Source organism: Girardinichthys multiradiatus, chromosome 23 (assembly GCF_021462225.1).
Source record: "Girardinichthys multiradiatus isolate DD_20200921_A chromosome 23, DD_fGirMul_XY1, whole genome shotgun sequence".
Taxonomy (NCBI): domain Eukaryota; kingdom Metazoa; phylum Chordata; class Actinopteri; order Cyprinodontiformes; family Goodeidae; genus Girardinichthys; species Girardinichthys multiradiatus.
In genome coordinates this window covers 36,635,203-36,653,440 of record NC_061815.1, presented here as the reverse complement: position 1 = coordinate 36,653,440, position 18,238 = coordinate 36,635,203, and the positions used below count along the sequence as shown (strand labels likewise).

At 38.9% G+C, this 18,238-nt stretch overlaps 2 protein-coding genes across 3 annotated transcripts; one reads left to right on the top strand and one right to left on the bottom strand.

The window, feature by feature from the left end:
- The first annotated feature begins 5,845 nt into the window (after positions 1-5,845).
- gla (galactosidase, alpha) lies at positions 5,846-13,292 on the top strand. Its single transcript, XM_047354299.1, has 7 exons — positions 5,846-6,113; positions 9,920-10,094; positions 10,598-10,772; positions 11,593-11,684; positions 11,759-11,920; positions 12,147-12,344; positions 12,467-13,292. The coding sequence occupies exons 1-7, from the start codon at positions 5,953-5,955 to the stop codon at positions 12,764-12,766; spliced, it is 1,263 nt and encodes a 420-aa protein (XP_047210255.1). The 5' UTR covers positions 5,846-5,952; the 3' UTR covers positions 12,767-13,292.
- A 155-nt stretch (positions 13,293-13,447) lies between these two features.
- Positions 13,448-16,739, bottom strand: rpl36a (ribosomal protein L36A). 2 transcript variants are annotated; one of them, XM_047354300.1, is made up of 5 exons: positions 16,687-16,739; positions 16,008-16,113; positions 14,898-14,965; positions 14,684-14,806; positions 13,448-13,528 (listed from the first exon to the last, which is right to left on the bottom strand). In XM_047354300.1, the coding sequence occupies exons 1-5, from the start codon at positions 16,687-16,689 to the stop codon at positions 13,508-13,510; spliced, it is 321 nt and encodes a 106-aa protein (XP_047210256.1). In that variant the 5' UTR covers positions 16,690-16,739; the 3' UTR covers positions 13,448-13,507. The 2 variants fall into 2 exon arrangements, with proteins under 2 accessions (XP_047210256.1, XP_047210257.1); XM_047354301.1 differs by lacking the exon at positions 16,687-16,739 and adding an exon at positions 16,619-16,637.
- Between the last annotated feature and the right edge of the window lie 1,499 nt (positions 16,740-18,238).

Sequence of the window (18,238 nt, the reverse complement as noted above, 5' to 3'; positions counted from 1 at the left end):
AGCAACATCCATGGGAGCAAACCCAATCGGTATTTTGTCTGAGCAGGAGAGAAGGCAGATGTAGGAGTTTCATGAAGATCCTGGAATCATTTTCGGAAAATCCTTCATCAGAGTTATTGATGACTGTGACTTGATCACACCAAAGCTCTGAATCCTGAAGTTGTTTTTAGGAGCTGTGCTGCAACCATTAAAATTATAAACCCTATATACCGCTGCTTACACTTTTTCCTCTTCTATCTCTTCCTCATCCCCAGCACCTCCTTGCAGCACCACCACTTTGAAGCACTGCAATATCTCCATCCACAGTCAAAAAGGTCTAGGAACTTAGTCCAGTGTAAAAGGGAGCATAACATCCATGTGACTACTGAACTAAGACGCTGTTAGAAAAATTCCCATCCTTAGCCCACAAATTACATGTGTCTTTTTAAATAGTTAGTGTATTTTTTTGTATCCGTCGCCCGCTAACAGATAAAAAGATCCTATTGGTTTAGGAAATCTGCCTATCAAAAGGGACGGTCCTGTGGAAAGCAATATTCTTGTTTTTTCAGGACCATTTGTCTCATTTGGAGTAAGATTTCTCTGGGCAGAATGAAAAAAAGGGAAGCCGTCAGACTCACACCAGATGCGTAAGAGTTTGCAACCAAGCTTTATTTAGGTGATTGTAAATCACTAATTTAAAGAAACATCAATAACATAAACTAGAAAACATGCTCTGGTAAAAGTATTTGTAAAACTTGTTTTCTTGAAGCAAAAAATGCCCCTTTTTTTACTTTCTGTTGCAGCTATCTGCGCTAACAAGGTAACGTTAGCGATATGTAAAATGGAATAGCAAGTAAGTTTATGTTTAATCTGCATTATCCTTGTTATTTCTGTTCTTTGAAACATTATTTATGAAGCAACCAAAAACAAACACAGAGGCCAAAGTGCTGTACAGCTGGTGTCATAGATAACACAAGCAGCACCGTCAAGCAGTACAGTAAAATTGAATAAGATTTTTTAAAAATACATGAACATAAAACTGACATAAAACTCGTGATCGACATAAAAGCAAAAACCCACTAAGTATTAAAAGCCTGAGAAAAAAGGTATATTTTTAAAATCCTAAAATGGATGGCCAGTCAGTGAAGCAAAAACCAGTGAAATGTGCTCAAAATTGTGCGTGTTATAGTTGAAAGATTTGCGGCAGCACATCAAACTGCCTTTTTATCAAACTAAAAAGGCAGTTTGATATAAAGGCATTTTTGAAATCGGTCTAAACTGACTAAGAACTGCAGCTTCCAAACCAGGGTCTTGTTTTTCAGCACCGGCTTGACTACTGCATCATTAAAAAGTGCTGGGGCCAATCCTTAAGGTAGACTGCTGCTCTTGGCATCAGCTCCTTGAAAGGTCTGGAAGAAATACAATCTTTGGAAAAACAAGAGGACTTTAAATGGTAAACGGTCTACTCTAAAAAGGACAGACTCACAGGCTCAAAGCTGTGAAAAACAGCAGAACATGAAGAGGAGACTGACGGGTCACAACCAGGGTGTGTGATCAGAGCCCTAGTGGAAGTGACCTTTTCTACAAAGAAAAGCAGAAGGTTTTTACAAACAGCAGGCGTGGACTGAACACAAGGAGTCTGCGGATTTAACATCGAATCAGTCGATTTAAACCACACATGAGGGTTATGACAGCTAAATACAATAATAACTCAAAGTATTTTCTTTTGGAGTTCTTCACGCTCTTCTGATAATGCTGCCAGCTGTTCCTTAAGGATTTGAGGAACAGCTTCAGCTTGTGCAAAGTTACTGTTGGTTTAGTGGTTGCTATATCCTTTAGCCAGCAGTCTTCCTACACTAACTCTTCAGATGTTCAAAATGTAAGTTCCGATCTGAAGTAGAGTAGAAAAATATTGTGAGTTATGAGGAATATACAACTCAAACTGCTTCTAAAGATTTCTTAGCCCAACAACAGGCTAATTAAAGTAGCAGCATCAGTAAATGTGGGTTCCCTCCCCTGAGATGCTTAAATAAACAATTTAAGCAGCTAATTAAATGACAATAAATGATTTTCCCACTGAGGTTACGTGAGCCATGAAGTGGGAACTAAATTTATGGAGGCACACCTTTTTGGTGCCATTTACTTGCACTGCTACCTGTCTCTATAGATCAATACACTAATGAAACGTCTTGTCAAGAACAGCACACAACAAAGCTCTCCCTTTTACTTCATCCCAACACACTTCACAACAGAGTTGCCTACATAAGTCAGCCATGACAGTTTCTTCAATTATGTGACAGTGGGGAAGAAAGAAGCATGATGGATTGGTGTCAAATCTCCAGGGAGCCGTATAAGCAAGACAGCGTGCAGGGGCTGCCCATCTGTCAACAATCTCAATTAACTGCTGTAAAGATACAGGCACCCCGCTCTTTTATATAACAAGAACAAGGGTGTCTATCTGAACAGCGGGCAACATCCTATTTTTACAAAAAGAAAACAGTATATTTAGATGAGCCGGATTGGGCCATCCATCAATGAGGGGGGGGGCAGAGTCAAATTGAAATCTGACATTTAGAACCTCAAAGGCTTCTCTCACCAGCTCTGATATGAACTGCAGCATGTGACAAATTGTTTGTATCGGGCTTGTCCCTAGGTGAAGCCTCTGATAATGTTTAGAGATGAAATGGGCACCCTTGACATTTCCCTGAAAGGTCATGTTTTGTGTTCATTACTGCCCCTTTTTACATGCACCCAACTGTGAGGATTGAGAAGTACTGTCATTTGCACCAAGTTAATACAACGCAACCAGTTTTTTTGTGTGTGGAATCAAAAACATGCAAAACCTTGCAGAGATTCAAAATTTCTATTAAAAAAGGAATTAAATCCTAAAAATGTGAGGTATAAATTTATATGATGATGTTTTGTTGTTTATATTCCTATGCCGTTTTTAATTTAAACATTACTGCTTTTTTGTTTCAACTTGTTTGTGAAAAAGGAAAAACTTCAAAAAAGATGATCTGCAAATAAAATATCCACAGCCTTCCACTTAATTTCCCACAAAAGAGCAAAGAACAGCAATAACTACAAAACTCATCATTCTCTCTGCATGAGAAGATCTGTGACAACTTCACAAATGGAAACAACCAGGATTAATTTCATTCAGTGGTAGGGTGTCCATTTTACAGCTGAATTAAGAAGCCTATCTATAATTCTTTTAACATCAGTGCAGGATAAATGACTGCCTCGCATCGCCTGCTATTAAACAGTCAGAAGCAGCTTCAATATGTATGTTATTACAAACAGTGTGTGTGGCGGTTTTATTAGCCGGGCTCCTCTGGGACCAGCGGGATAAATTGGGCCATTTTCCGTCAGTCTTGCTGCCTGCTGGAAGACAAATAGAAATAAACACTCTGGGTGTCAGCCAATATTCTTCTTTTATACTTGTGGATCATAGGAAAAAGGAGTTTTAGCATCATGCTGTAGAGATGCTTTTCTTAAACATGGACAAAGACCTGAGACTGAGGCGGAGGTTCACCTTCCAGCAGCATAATAACCCTAAACCTAAAGCCAGAGCTACAATAGAGTGGATTGGATCAAAGTAGATTCATTTATCATTTATCAGTTTTTGGTTTTAACACAATGAAGCCCATTGAGTCAGTCCATTATTTTACTTCCAATAAATCGGGTTGTTGCAAATCTTTAAATATGCTTTTTTGAGTTTTTCTTTGAACGACAGCTTCTGCCCTGATTTCAATCCATTCCTTACATCTGACAATTTCCAGCAAACGGTTTCGGTCTGCCAGTTTTCTTGGAATAATCTATCTATCTATCTATCTATCTATCTATCTATCTATCTATCTATCTATCTATCTATCTATCTATCTATCTATCTATCTATCTATCTATCTATCTATCTATCTATCTATCTATCTATCTATCTATCTATCTATCTATCTATCTATCTATCTATCTATCTATCTATCTATCTGTCTGTCTGTCTGTCTGTCTGTCTGTCTGTCTGTCTGTCTGTCTGTCTGTCTCTTTCTTTCTTTCTTTCTTTCTTTCTTTCTTTCTTTCTTCCAGGCAGACCTGCTGTGTTCTTCGGAGTCCTGTTCAGGCTCGTAGAGTAAGAGGCAGAGTACAACCAGGAAAGGTTACCACTGAGCCAACGCAGGTATTTCTGCTGTTGCATAGTGTTGTTATATAGTTAAGAGACCCTTAATATTTCTTTACAGCCCTTCACTTTGCATACAGATGTGCATCTGGTTCTCTAATCGTTCTTTGTAAGAATAGCAAAAAAAACATCCCCTATTCCTTTTAATTTTATGTAATACTGAGGTGTTTGCAAATGCCTTTAGAGGCAATTACCTCCACCAATCCATCTTCCTTCTATAAGTGTAAAAGGATAGATCTAAAACAAATACCTGCACAAATCCAATTATGAAAATGAGTCAACAGTTAAAATCAGTGCCTGCAAGACCTTATAAAGCTGTTGCATCAGGCTGAATGACATATGACCTCAACAAGAGAGCTTTCAGTTGAAACAATAGAAAAGATTATAAGAAGGCAAATCAACACAGAGAGAGACAACAGATCCTGCTTGTTCCAGCTGTGTCTAAAATGTGGAGCAAGTCCACACAAATGAGAAGGGAGAGGAAGGGAAAGACCTGAGAAGACATTTAAGGCAAAGGACAGGAAGCTCAAGGCAACATATCTAAATAAATAATATAATCAAAATAAAGTTGATAAAATTGGCAAATTGTCATGTTTTGTGGAGTTGGAGACAAACCACAGAGCAGGCTGGAGTGATGATGCAGCATAGTGAGGATATTTTAATGAAAAGGATGAAGATCTTTCAAGCTCAAAGAGCAGGCAACAGAGGAACAGCACAACGGAAGAATCCAGCGACAAGGAAACATGAAATCAGGAACTTAAATACAAATGAGATGAAGTGGAAATCAGGTGAGTGTGATAAATAGAAACACAAACAGGAGCGGATATTGAGCCAAATCAGAATTTTTTGGACCATATCTTAAATTTTATAAAAATAGGTTTGTTAGGATAGTTAATTTAAGTCAAAGCAGGAATAAAGGCTCCTTTAATCTAATAAGAAAAGTCTGAAATACAGTGAGGTCCGAAAGCCCAAGATTACTTAAGGATATTTTTAAATTAAAGAAAACCACAAAGAAAATTAACAGTTTAGGTGTAAATGTAGAGAAAATTGAAGCCGATATTTTCATGGAAAATACATGTTTTATAGGTTTGTGAAAAAGTTAAAATTCCTGTTATCAGAGGGTGATTCATGTTGTAATAAGGTTTGTGAGATTCCACAAATATCTTTGGTTGTCTTATGTCTGGAGCTACTAAATGAGGCTGAGGCACAGTGAATGAAGAAGAAAAACCATGACAGTCATCTTTGGTGTATCTGACTCATCTCCAAGCCCTTTATGCTTTATTAAGCATTTTAATGCAAAAACACAAACCAGAGGGTGCAGCTCTACTTCTCTAGGAAGGTAGCTTTATTAGAGTCCATGCAATTATACATCTTTTTATATTCAGTTTCTACTCGGAAATTTTAAATTTAACTTTACCTAAATGAAACAATTTATTTTATTAATATTTATTATGGTTTTGTATTTTGGTGAGTATAAAATTAGCTTCTAAAAAACCAGACAGTTGTTGCAGATTTACTACAGTTCCTGTTGTTTTCATTGTTTATACTTATCACAAGATCGGTCACCTGACATCTCACCTGTCTTTAACAGCGACATCTTCCTCGTTTGCTGATGACAGATTTTTAGCGAAACGCCATTGGCCACCTGCAGGCGCATTTCGACCCTATTGGTCCATTTGGTTTTCAATCATGTTGAGGAGGCGGGGCAACTGTGTCCTGTACGAGGAAATAGGTGTGGGATATAACAACAGCGGCTTCCAATCAACAGTAGAGTTGTTAAAGGGCATTTGTGTGTAAAAATGAGTAAAACTGTGTTGCTCATCGTTGTTTTGAGTTTAAGGAGTCCCGCTGTGGAAGCGCTGGACAACGGGCTGGCTCTGAAACCCACCATGGGCTGGTTGCACTGGGAGAGGTTCATGTGCAACACAGACTGTGACACAGACCCCGACAACTGCATCAGGTAAGAGAGAGCAGCACACACCAGACTGTCCCTTTAGTGATTATAGATGAATCTGAATGAATCAAACTTACATTTATTCCCCACAGTACGGTTATATTTCGTCACGCTGGTTCGGTTGGATCAACAGGATGGTTGACATTCCAATAGTAATAAATATTTAGAGCAAGCTAAAACTTTCTGAAAAATGGTGGATTTCTACAAACAGCAAATATTCAATAAGTTATTAATGGGATTACACCATTTGCAGGGGGGTGCTCATGCAAGTAACACAAAGGTTAAATACTTGTTTTATTCCTGTGAAGCAGAACCAAAGAAGTATTAGGCAGCGAGATCAGGGAGCAGTTAACCTAACCAGCCATGCAACAATATATTATGTGAGAAAAATACAGTGTAGTGTTTTAACAACATTTGGTACGTAACTATTTTGCCAAGTGTTGGTACGCTGAGATGACAGTTTAGTGTAGTTTTGGAAGAGAAATGTTTTCCCCATTCCTGCTTAGTAAAACATCTTGACTTTTTCTGTTTGACGTTGTCTGAATTGTTTAATTGCTTTCTAAAGCACCAAATCAAGTGACATGTCTGGACTCCAGGCTAACTAGTGTGCCTTGCAAAAGTGTTTATTGCTCTTTGAACATTTGCACATTTTTGTATGACATTTTACCTGACACAGAAACACAAGGTAGAGCATGAAAAAAATCAGAAAAGTCTTACATTTGTTTGTATTCAGCCCTTGAGTCAATACTTTGTAGAAACACCTGCTGCTGCAATTATAACAGCAAGACCTTCGGGATACATCTCTAACAGCTTTACACGAGCAGAGAGCTGAACGTTTTCCTAATTTGGTTTGGTGAAACCGCTCGGTTGGATTGGATGGAGAGCATCTTTGAACAGCAGTTTTCAAGAGTTCCCAAGTCAGATTCTCAATTGGATTTAGGTCCGGCCTTTGACTGGGCCATTCTAAGACATGAATTTACTTTGATCTACAGCATTTATTTCTAGCTCTGGTTGTATGTTAAGGGTTATTCGGCTGGAAAGTGAACCTCTGCCCCAGTATTTGCAGCCTTTTCTTCCATATTTAGCGCCATTCATCCCCACAGCATGATGCTATGACCACTAGAGCTGCAATCACTGATCAGGCAATTGAGGTATTTTCTGAGCAAGACCGAAGTTGTTTTAGTTCTTAACTATTGACCAGTTCTGATTTCTTTTTTCCACACACTGTAACATACAGAAGAGAAACAAAAGTGCTTCAGGTTGATGCCCTTGTGTAGATTCTCAGAACTGTCATTTCCTGGATGACTAAGTGCTTAAGTCGAAGGCACGTGGACGTCTTGTTTCTTGAATATTTTTCACCTCCTTTCCAAAAAGCTTCTTCAGTTCTGAACATGGTTGGAAGTAATAGCCTTAATACGCTGCAGCCAGAACAACCACACTAATAGAATCAGAATCAGCTTTATTGCCAAGTTTGTCCAGAGAAACAAGAAATTGGACTCTGGTACACATCTCTCAATAATAAAGAATATCTTTTTTAAATGTACATATATACACAAGTGACTTTACAATAGAATATAATGTGAGACCAGTCCCAGAATGCATTGTGTTGTTCTGAAACTCTGACTGTCGAGCGTTCATCAGAGAAACAGCCCAGGGGAAGAAACGGTCTCTGTGGCGGCTGGTTTCAGCAGACAGCGCTCTGTAGCACCACCTGAAGGTAAAAGCCTAAACGGTTTGTGTGCAGGATGTGTGGGGTCTGCAGAGATTTTAGCTGCTCTTTTCCTGACCTTAGGCCTGTATCAGTCGTGCATAAAGAGAAGGTCAGACCTGATGATTCTCTCTGCAGCACTGATTGCAGTCTGGACCTGTCCTGTTTAGTGGATGAGCCAAACTACAATGAGATGAAGATAGAACAGACTGAATTATGGCAGTGTAGACCATGACCAGTACCTCCTGTGGAAAGTTCTACGTCTTGAGTTGCCTCAGGAAGAACAGTCTCTGCTGCGCCTTCTTCAGAACATTGACTGTGTGTGAGGACCATGTCAGGTTTTGAGAAATGGAGTTTTTAATGAAAATTCAACATGGAAGACTCACCTTCACCGCCTCTGCTCCACCTGGTTATTCCTCCACAACGATCCAATCAGAGATGGGTCTGCTCTTCTCCTCGTCCAATCATCTCCCAAGACATTATATTTAAAGACCTTCAGCATGGAAGACATTGCTCGTTGCTGAGCTTCGACCCAGATGGCTCTCATATTCCTTACAAACTTCTTCAGGCCACTCCACCACCAGGATCGGATTCCCGGTGGGAAGACGTACCTAATCCTAATCCTAATCCTAAAATGGCCTTTCTAGCTCTAATTTTCATTAATAAACCTGCTAATCATTATCTTGTTGTTTCTCCCTTTTTGAGTCTTTCCAGGTTGAAATGATGTTTCCTAGGAACCGGAAATGGTCCACATCAGATACAGTGTTGTTGAGGGTGGTGAGGAAGTGGTGTTATCTGAATGTCCACCATCATCAGTGGGTTACGTTCAAGGTAGTTCTGACCACACCAGTGTACCAGCCGATCCAACTCCTGTCTGTATACAGACTCATCACCGTCCTGGATCAGTCCAATGACAGTGGTGTCATCTGCAAACTTCAGGAGTTTCACACACGGGTCCGCTGAGGTGCAGTCATTTGTGTAGAGGGAGGAGTGAGGAGAGATCACACTCCTGGGGAGCATTGGTCCTGATGGTTCTTGTGTGGGAGATGATGCTCCCCAGCCTCACCTGCTCCTGTCAGTCCTTCAGGAAGCTGGTGATCCACTGATAGGTGGAGGCCGGAACTTTGAGCTGGATGAGCTTCTGGTGGACAATGTGTGGGTTGATAATGTTGAAGGCTGAGCTGAGGTCCACAAACAGGATCCTGGCGTACATCCCTGAGTGGTTGAGGTGTTGCAGGTTGAAGTGTAGTCCCAAGTTGACTGCATCCTCTGCCGACCTGTTTGCCCAGTAGGCAAACTGCAGGTGGTCCAGCAGGGGATCTGTGCTGTCCTTCAGGTGCTTCAACACCAGTCGCTCAAACACAAAATCCCAGTAAAACCCATTAAAGTTTGTAGTTTCATTGTAACAAAATGTGAAAAAGTTCAAGGAGAATGAATATTTTTGCATAGCACCTCATCACCTGGATTCTGATGCTTTTTTCTTTGTCTGTGGAGGATTTGTTCTGATTTTGTCTTTAAAATTATTCTTTTTAGGTTTCTTGTTAAATGATCAGAACATTTACAGATTTGTGAGATATCACTGCTGAGTGCAGTAATGGACCCAGATAGTTGCAGAAGACATGGTGCCATGATGGTTATTTGGTTAATTTTCACGTTTAACGAGGGAAATTTAAACTTGACTTTGTGAATACAGACACAAACTGCACTTATAATTAACGCCTATAATTCTTCTTTCATTAAATCCCTCATCACTTTCTAATCTGCCAAACACTTTATTTTAAAGCATTCATCTATTCATCTTTCCTGTCTATATCCCAGGTAAACATTTGCCTTTGCTGACAGTAGACCGGGAAGATTTCCCTTCTTTTGTGATTACTTCCCTTTTATTCCACCCAGGACACATTTTTATTGAGCCAAAAAAAGCCCTTAAAGCCAGTGTCTTGGTTAAATCTTGATAACTGTATACTTCATGATATGTGACAGCATCCTGGAACGCAGTTTTTTGGCGCACTCATAAATATTTTGTTAGTCTACGTTTTCATCACAAGTATAACTCTCCACGCCTACATCTAGTCCTACCCATTTCCTCCTGTTGCCTTGGCAGTGAGCGTCTGTACATGCAGATGGCGGACGTGATGGTGAAGGAGGGCTGGAAAGAGGCCGGTTATGAGTATGTTTGCATCGATGACTGTTGGCCGTCCCTCCAGCGTGACGCCCAAGGCCGCCTGCAGGCGGACCCTAAAAGGTTCCCAGGAGGCATCAAGAAATTGGCCGACTATGTAAGTAGCTGCAGTAATAAAGAAAGCAGGTGCTTCAAAGTGAAAATAATAGGATACTTTTCATGTTTCTGGCGCATGAGGGTGTGAATACCTTTGCAAGGCACAGGATATTTGCCTTTGGTTTATGAGTTATCAGTATAGCGCTGCATTGTGTCCGAGTCTGCAAATCCTTGCCATTTTACAAAAAATCAAGCCACAAAAGTGATGCTCTTATTGATTACATTCAATTGGGTGAACCTGTAGTTATTTACATAATGGAAGGAAAAGAGTAGATGTTCAGATATCAAATGGGTGGACATGGATCATCATATCTATGCTGTGCAGAATTTAGTGTTGTTTATAACTATTAAGACAGGCTGACTCCTTACCCATCCTTTAAAGAGTTTAGCAACAAGCCACAGCAAAGCCTTTTTACTAGACGTTTTAAGCTGTGTAATATTGCCACCTGCTGGTGTAAATGTGTTAGAGAAGAAAAATATGAAAAGAATGTTCTCATCCTTTAGGTCCATTCGAAAGGCCTGAAACTGGGTATTTATGCAGATGTTGGAGAGAAAACCTGTGCTGGGTACCCTGGTAGTCAAGGTTATTATGAGACTGATGCCCAGACATTTGCAGACTGGGATGTGGACCTGCTTAAATTCGATGGCTGTAACTTGAAGTGGACTTTGATTGGAGAAGGTAGGAATTAATTTCAGAATTTAAATGAATGCTTATTCAAACAGTAAGCTGCAGATAAAGTGTGTTGCTAAAGTATTCATCCCCTTTGAGCTTTTTGACCTTTTGTCACATTAAAACCACAAACGTCAATATATATTAGTGGAAGTTTATGTGATCCAACAGAAAGTTAGGGTTAGGTTGCAAAACAAGATCTTAAGCTTTTCAAAGAGCACTGTTCAATCCAGTATCTGAAAATGTAAAGAGCCTGGCTCAACTGCAAACAGGCCAGGCAAATACAGCATTAATCAGAAAAGCAGCGAAGAAGCTAATGGTACCTCTGGAGGAGCTGCAGAGATCCACAGCTAAAGTGTGAACATCTGTTGATACGTTATTAGTTGTGCACTCTACAAATCTTACCTTTTTATTAAGGAAGCCTTATTTTGAAAGAAAATTATAAGAGGTCTTGTTTGCCAGCTTGCTCAAAACATGTAGGGGACCCTAAAGAAGAATGGACAACAATATCAGTGCAAAGCTGGGAGACATACCCTGAAAGATTTGCAGCTGTTATGGTAGCTAAAGGTGGCAAAGTATTCATTCAGAGGGGGACTGAAGAAGAATTCAAAACACATTTTCAGATTTCTATTTTACAAAATAAAATTCTGTTTCAGCTTCCTTCCACTTCGTAAGTTTGCTTTCTGTTCGAATGCGACTTAAAATTCCCATAAAACTCAACAAAATACAATAAAATATGAAAACGTTCTCAGGCCATGACCACTTTTGCAAGGCACTGCACACCCGCATATTGACTCATTACATCAGACTGTTTATTTTTCTGGTTCAGGATACATAAAAATGTCAAAAGCCTTGAACAAAACTGGAAGAAGTATCCTGTACTCCTGTGAGTGGCCTTTGTACGAGTGGCCTTTTCAAAAGGTGGGAAATGTATTGATTTTTGATTTTCTTTTTTAGGTGCTTAAAAAATGAAAAGAGTTTTTCTCTGCTTGCAGCCAAACTACACCGCTATCCGCGAGACCTGCAACCACTGGCGCAACTTCAATGACGTGTTTGACTCGTGGAGTTCGGTCAAGACCATCCTGGAGTGGACTGCGTCTCATCAGGACATTGTTGTCCCCTCTGCTGGGCCTGGTGGCTGGAATGACCCTGATATGGTACTCTCCAGTTTTAGAACGGTTTTCTTTGGATTTCAGCTCAGAACACGTTTAAACACCAAGTAGTTTCCCCAGTTTTTCCATTGACATAAATGGCCTAGAGCTGCAAAAAATGATAGCCCTTTCCAATTTAATGTCTTCATACCATAGAAATGCATAAGATTTTGCATAAAAAAGCTTGTTGACATCTATGTCCTTGTGATGTTTATATGATCCATTCCTCCAGCTCGTAATTGGGAACTTTGGCCTGAGTCATGACCAGCAGGAGTCTCAGATGGCTTTATGGGCCATCATGGCCGCTCCTCTGCTCATGTCTAATGATCTACGGGATATCTGTCCTCGTTCCAAGGAGCTGCTGCAGAACAGGCGAATCATAGACATCAGCCAGGACCCGCTGGGCAAGCAGGGATATCGCACATCCAAGGTGGGTGTAAAAAGTATCAGGAAGCATGAAAACCACACATTTTACCTTTTATCTCTACTTCATGTAAAGTTTTATATGTGCAATGATCTTCTGAAGGCTAATACTTGTGGCTTGTTTTGCAGGGGAACAGTTTTGAAGTGTGGGAGAGACCTCTGTCTAAAAACCGCCTGGCTGTTGCTGTGCTCAACCACCAGGAGATCGGTGGTCCACGGAGGTTTGCCATCAGTGACGTCCCGGGCTGGAAGTTCTGTGACCCCCATTGCAACGTCACCCTGATCCTGCCCCAGTACAAGGAGATGGGTGTTCAGACTAAGGAGAGCAAACTTATCTTATATGTTAACCCTTCAGGAACCGCACTGCTGATGGTCACTCCGATCAGCAAAGACATAAAGAGGCTTCACTGGAAATACACATCTGTTTAACAAAATCAAGTCATCTCAGGTTCAGTCAGTTTTGCAAAAATGTGTTTCTAGACTTTTGTTCTTCTGGTTTTAAAACATTCCAGCCATTTAAATGCAAAGTATTTAGCTTGAAAAGTACACATACAGTAATTTGATCATCTGTATGTTTTAGAAATGAAGGCTGACAGTTTCTGATTCACCAGTCTGGGCAATTTCCAGATCCAGACTAACTTGGATTAGTTCCATTTTACTGCAACTCATATCAAAACTGCACCCTACAGTAAAACAGGTTATTTGAACTGTTTATTTGATATTAGCAACAAGTTTTCTAAAGACCATAAAAAGCTTTGAAATGACCCTTCACATTTTTAAGGTCGGGGTACAATTCCCTGCAGATTCTTAACCAGCAACTTACAGAACCAAAGTAGTTACGGATAAAATATTACTCTAGATGTGACAAGTCTAAGAATGTATATTTGAATTAAAAATTGACTTTTTTTTTCTAATTCTGACATTTCTTTAAAAAAATAAATGTATTATGCTCAAACATTTGTTCCATTTATTTTCTGACTTCAGACTGTGCAAGATTTGATTACAGAATAAATTTCTCATTTTCTTGTGCTGACTAGCTAAAGCTTGAGTTCTTCACCTCTTAAATGCACAAACACAGGCTGAAAAAAAAAAAAAAAAAGAAACCAAAAGTATGTTTCAACACATTTATTGAAAATAGTGACAACTTCATCCATAAGAAAGGACCACAGCTTAGAACTGGATGACCTGGCCCTGTAAGAAAACAGAGGGAAACGTGGGTCAAAATGCTGCTTGAAGATGAATGGCCCATTCTAAATATTGCTACAGTTAATAGTCTGTGAGGCAAATAACTATAGATAATTAAAGATACTAAAATGTTTGGATTTTTCTACATTGATTTTATACAATCTAATGTAACACCAATAAAAAAGGAGATTTAAGTCCCACACTTCCATAAATAACCCTCAGTTTCTCCCATTATAAAACCAAGTCAACACATTGAGACGTTTTCTCAGACTTTACAATTTTTCCATTTTAAAGCATCATTCAGCAAATACAACCTCTATTAAATATAATCACTGCAAACTGAGCCAGCGAAAGCTAAATACAAGCCTTGTAGAGTTTTTTTTACCCCAACATTCCTCAATTACATCATTAGACACCGATCATCTCATAGTTCACACCTGCTATTTAAATAATTCCTCTAGTGTTTGTACCAAATTATGTTAATCTAAAGCATTAAAGTCTAAAATATTTAGGCAGTGTAAAATTCATTGGATTCCAAATACAATGTTTACACTGTATTTATTATTCTCTAACTGAATGATTAGGTTCACACAGTAAAGCAGTGCCTCCAAATGCCAGAACTTTAAATATCTACAAGTCACCATGTCAGGAAATTGAACCAAAACAAACTATTTTTGCTTGATAAACAAGAAATGAGTGCAACAAACGTTAAAGTGATGTGATTTTAGCATTTTTACATCTCTCCGTCAACAGTATGTCATGTCAAAATGGATTCAATTTGAAATGCTGCATAGTTTGTCAATGCTTAAAAATGTCTTTCTTACATTTTTGCAGAGCAATTCACAACACAAAGGGTCTTTAAATGTAATAATTTTTTTTTTTTTTTAAATAAATCAAAAATTGTTTCCCTTCCACTACCCATCAGGTTGATCTGCAGCACACTATTGGCTTCAAACTAAGATTTTCATGAACTTATCAAATCTCTGACATTTGTGCAATACCTTCACATTTTCTGACACATTCTTTCAGTTCATCTGTCATAATACTCGTACCTCCAGAGAAACTTGTAGTTACTGACAAAGCCCTTTAAAATCCAAACTGTTACATGTCGTTAAATGTTCACTTTTAGACTCCCTAAAATGTCAATGCCTTAAACCCTACCTTTCTCTTCTTGTCACCACCCAACTCGAAGTGCTTGCATCTCTTGATGGCCAGCATCCTCTTGGACCTGCAGTTGGGTTCCACACACTCAAGCCTCAATACAATTTTCTTTGTTGTTTTGGCCTGAAACAAAGACATTTTAGTTGAGTCAACTCTCAAACTTTGTTTTATTCTTTTAATAAAGCTTTAATCCTCACAGGAAAGTAGGTGTTACCTTTTTACGGAAAATGGGCTTTGTTTGCCCACCGTACCCGCTCTGCTTTCTGTCGTATCTCCTCTTACCTGCAGGGCAGTTTGAGAGTTCAGCCACAGGAAAGCAACATCAATATACAATGGTCTGCTAAAGTATTCATATATTCATACTTCCATTTGCCAATTAGATAACTACTGAATGTAATTTGTTGTCCTTCGTCTCAAGGCACTTCATAAAGGGTTAGGAATGGTATAGAGTTGTTGGGGTGGGGTGGGGTTAGATTAAACTACTGAGTGTTAGAGTTTGGCCATTTTAGAATGGGCTATGTGTAGAAGTACTAAGTAAAATAATACCCTGATAAAGTGTGTCCATGTAGAGCCCACTGATGGTCATTGTTCTACTAAAAACCACAAGGATTGGGATACCTCTCTCTGTCAGACCGATTATAAGACTTGGAAAAGAAAAAGGGTCATACAGGTACCAGAAATGGAGGGTGTGTTTGCTCCTCAAACATAACTGAGCCGGTTTAGGCTAAACCTGACTCCCCCTTACTCCAACCAACAGGGAGGGAGGAAGGCAGAGGTAAAAATAATTGGAGTGTTGTTTCCTGTTGCATTGTGGGAAAGGTGGGTAACTTTAAAATGGGCAAGTAAATTCAATCGAATCATATAGATTTCAAGTCAGGCACATGTATTCCAATTAGTAACTAACCAGTGCAGTCAGGTTCAGTTATTTATTCAAATTAGATAAAAAGTTTTTCTATCTAAGGAAACCCAGCAGATTGCATCCAGTCAGTGACTTGTAGCATTCACTCCTCCTGGATGAGCATGTAGAGACAGTGGAAAGTCACTGGCGTTGACTTTGCAGCAATCCCTCATACTGAGCATGCATGTAGCGACAGTGGAGAGGAAAAACTCCCTTTTAACAGGAAGAAACCTCCAGCAGAACCAGGCTCAGTGTGAGCGGCCATCTGCCACGATCGACTGGAGGTTTGAGAGAACAGAGCAGAGACACAAAGAAGCACATCTATGTTTGTAATTTTAATACAACAAAGCATGAAAAAGTTCCGTTTTTTTTTTTTTTACAAAGTCATGCATCAGATCCAACCAATATGTGTGGGAAATGATTTACCCTGTGCATAGAGGGAATCCTTTCCCTTCTTGTACTGGGTCACCTTGTGGGGTTGGTGCTTCTTGCACTTCTTGCAGTAAGTCCTGCGGGTCTTCGGGACGTTCACCTAAACAACAGTAGAAAAAGAAAAGAGCCAAGTCTGAAATATTGGATGTCTGATACGAACTGCAACCGAACATTTAAATTAACCGAGCAGACATTAAGAATATACTGATAGCCGGATAAAATTACATTTCTATCATCAATATCAGCATAGAGTGAAAATAAAACCTTAAAAATGCCACTTTACTTGTTCAAAATCTTGTGCTAATCACGCTAGTTGTTAGCCCTGATAGCAATATAGCTTTTTGACAATAAAGCAATATTAACATGTGCGGCTCCGTTGCTGTAAGATGACAGAATTACGTTTGGAATGTACAATCAAGATGCATCTTTATTCTGATTAAATTCATGGCTTAACTAGAGTGGAAGTAGCAAACAGCGGTTTCCCCCGCTAACATAGCATTCGTATTAGTATCAATCTAACAACGTAAGACAGAAACGAGACGGCTAATTTAGCCATTGTAACGTTTATCAAAAACCTATAAGAACATTTCAGCTGAAATAAATACCATACGATGCTTTAAACGATAGGATTGACGTTGATTTTACTAAATGTATTGGTGTAGTCGTTTCATACCATGGCTGCGACCCGATGAGGAGAAAAAAGAGGAAGGACGAGGACGGAAGCGGTTGTTGAAGTAGATTTTAGCGGTGAACAGCGGCATGTTCTGCCCCCTAGCGGCGGGATGTGTCCGGAAAACAAAACAGATTATGATGTTTTACTAATTGGCCTTGCCTTGATTTTGAATTTACTGTATCATAACAGAATTTGACCGAATCAGTTTCTATATACCTGCATATAAATCGGACCTGTTTTTAAAGTGCCTTGTTGCAATTTGGCATTATATAGATGCACTGAAATAAATTGGTTTTAATGTTATTGCTCCTTTATAATAAAGATTAGATTTGACTGGTATTTGGAAGGGCAGTCCAGACATCAACTATATATCTTGAGATAAGCTGCATATTTGAAACACTAATGATTATAAGGGACTATGAGAAGTCTTAATTGTTCAGTAGTATTTCTTAGTAAATATTATTTGTTTTAAGACTATGAAAAACAGTTTTGTCTTCGATGTTTGATGTTGATTGTTTGGACTTTCATAACCACTAGTTATTTAACTTTTTTTTGTTAGAAATTGTTTGTGCGATGCAGGTGTAATCCCTGAAATGTTGCAGTTTGAAGTGGGTTAAATCATATGTTGTAAACCACAAGCAATTTGTTGTGATAAGTAGTGAGAAATCACCATTTCGAAAATGTATACAGGTGTACCCCAAGGCTGAGTGTTTGGCCTATTTTTTTTTAGTTTGCATATAAATGGTATGTAGCTTGTACGTACAATCTCAACACAACTTATTCAATTTTCGCAGTCTTTTGAACCATGGTCTGAAAAGACACATCACATGTTAAAGAAAAAACATAAATTTGCCTTTTGTTAAGTTTGGAGTCACAATTGTCACTTATCAAGGAGTTGAGCAAAGTTAAATTGTAGACATTTTTGGCCAATCAGACAATTAGTGCTACAAATATTTTTATGAAAGATAGTTTTACCATTTAAATTACTCTGCATCCTCCTGGTCACAAGGACCATCGACATCTATCAGGCCACTGAAAATGATATATAATCAAGCGATTAAAATCTTGCACAGGAAGCCCATCAGATTACATCACTGTCATGTTCTTTACAAACTGCATATAATGAGCTTTGAAAATGTCTTTCAATTCTCAGACATAAAACAAATGTTTTTAAATGCTTACATGGTCAGGCTTAAATGTTCTACTTTACATTTGTTGATGCTTCTCCTGTTTACCTGTTTTAAGCCGTTGTTAGAGTTTTCATTCTGAGTATTTTAAAGAAAGGATAAATCTGTTAAGATTAAAGCAGTTGTTTCCAATCAATAAAGCACCTAAGCTTGACAAGAAATAATCTTATGAAATATGCAATAATATATCTATTCGTTTCTTCCACTTTGCAGTACGCTTGGGCCAATACTAGTCTCACTGTATGCTAACCTTCAGTAAAAATACCGGTTTCAGGGTATCATATTTACACAAACAGTTAAAACAGAAATGTACAACATGATCTAAATGCTTTTATTTAAAACAGAAAAGCAACATGTTTTCCTAC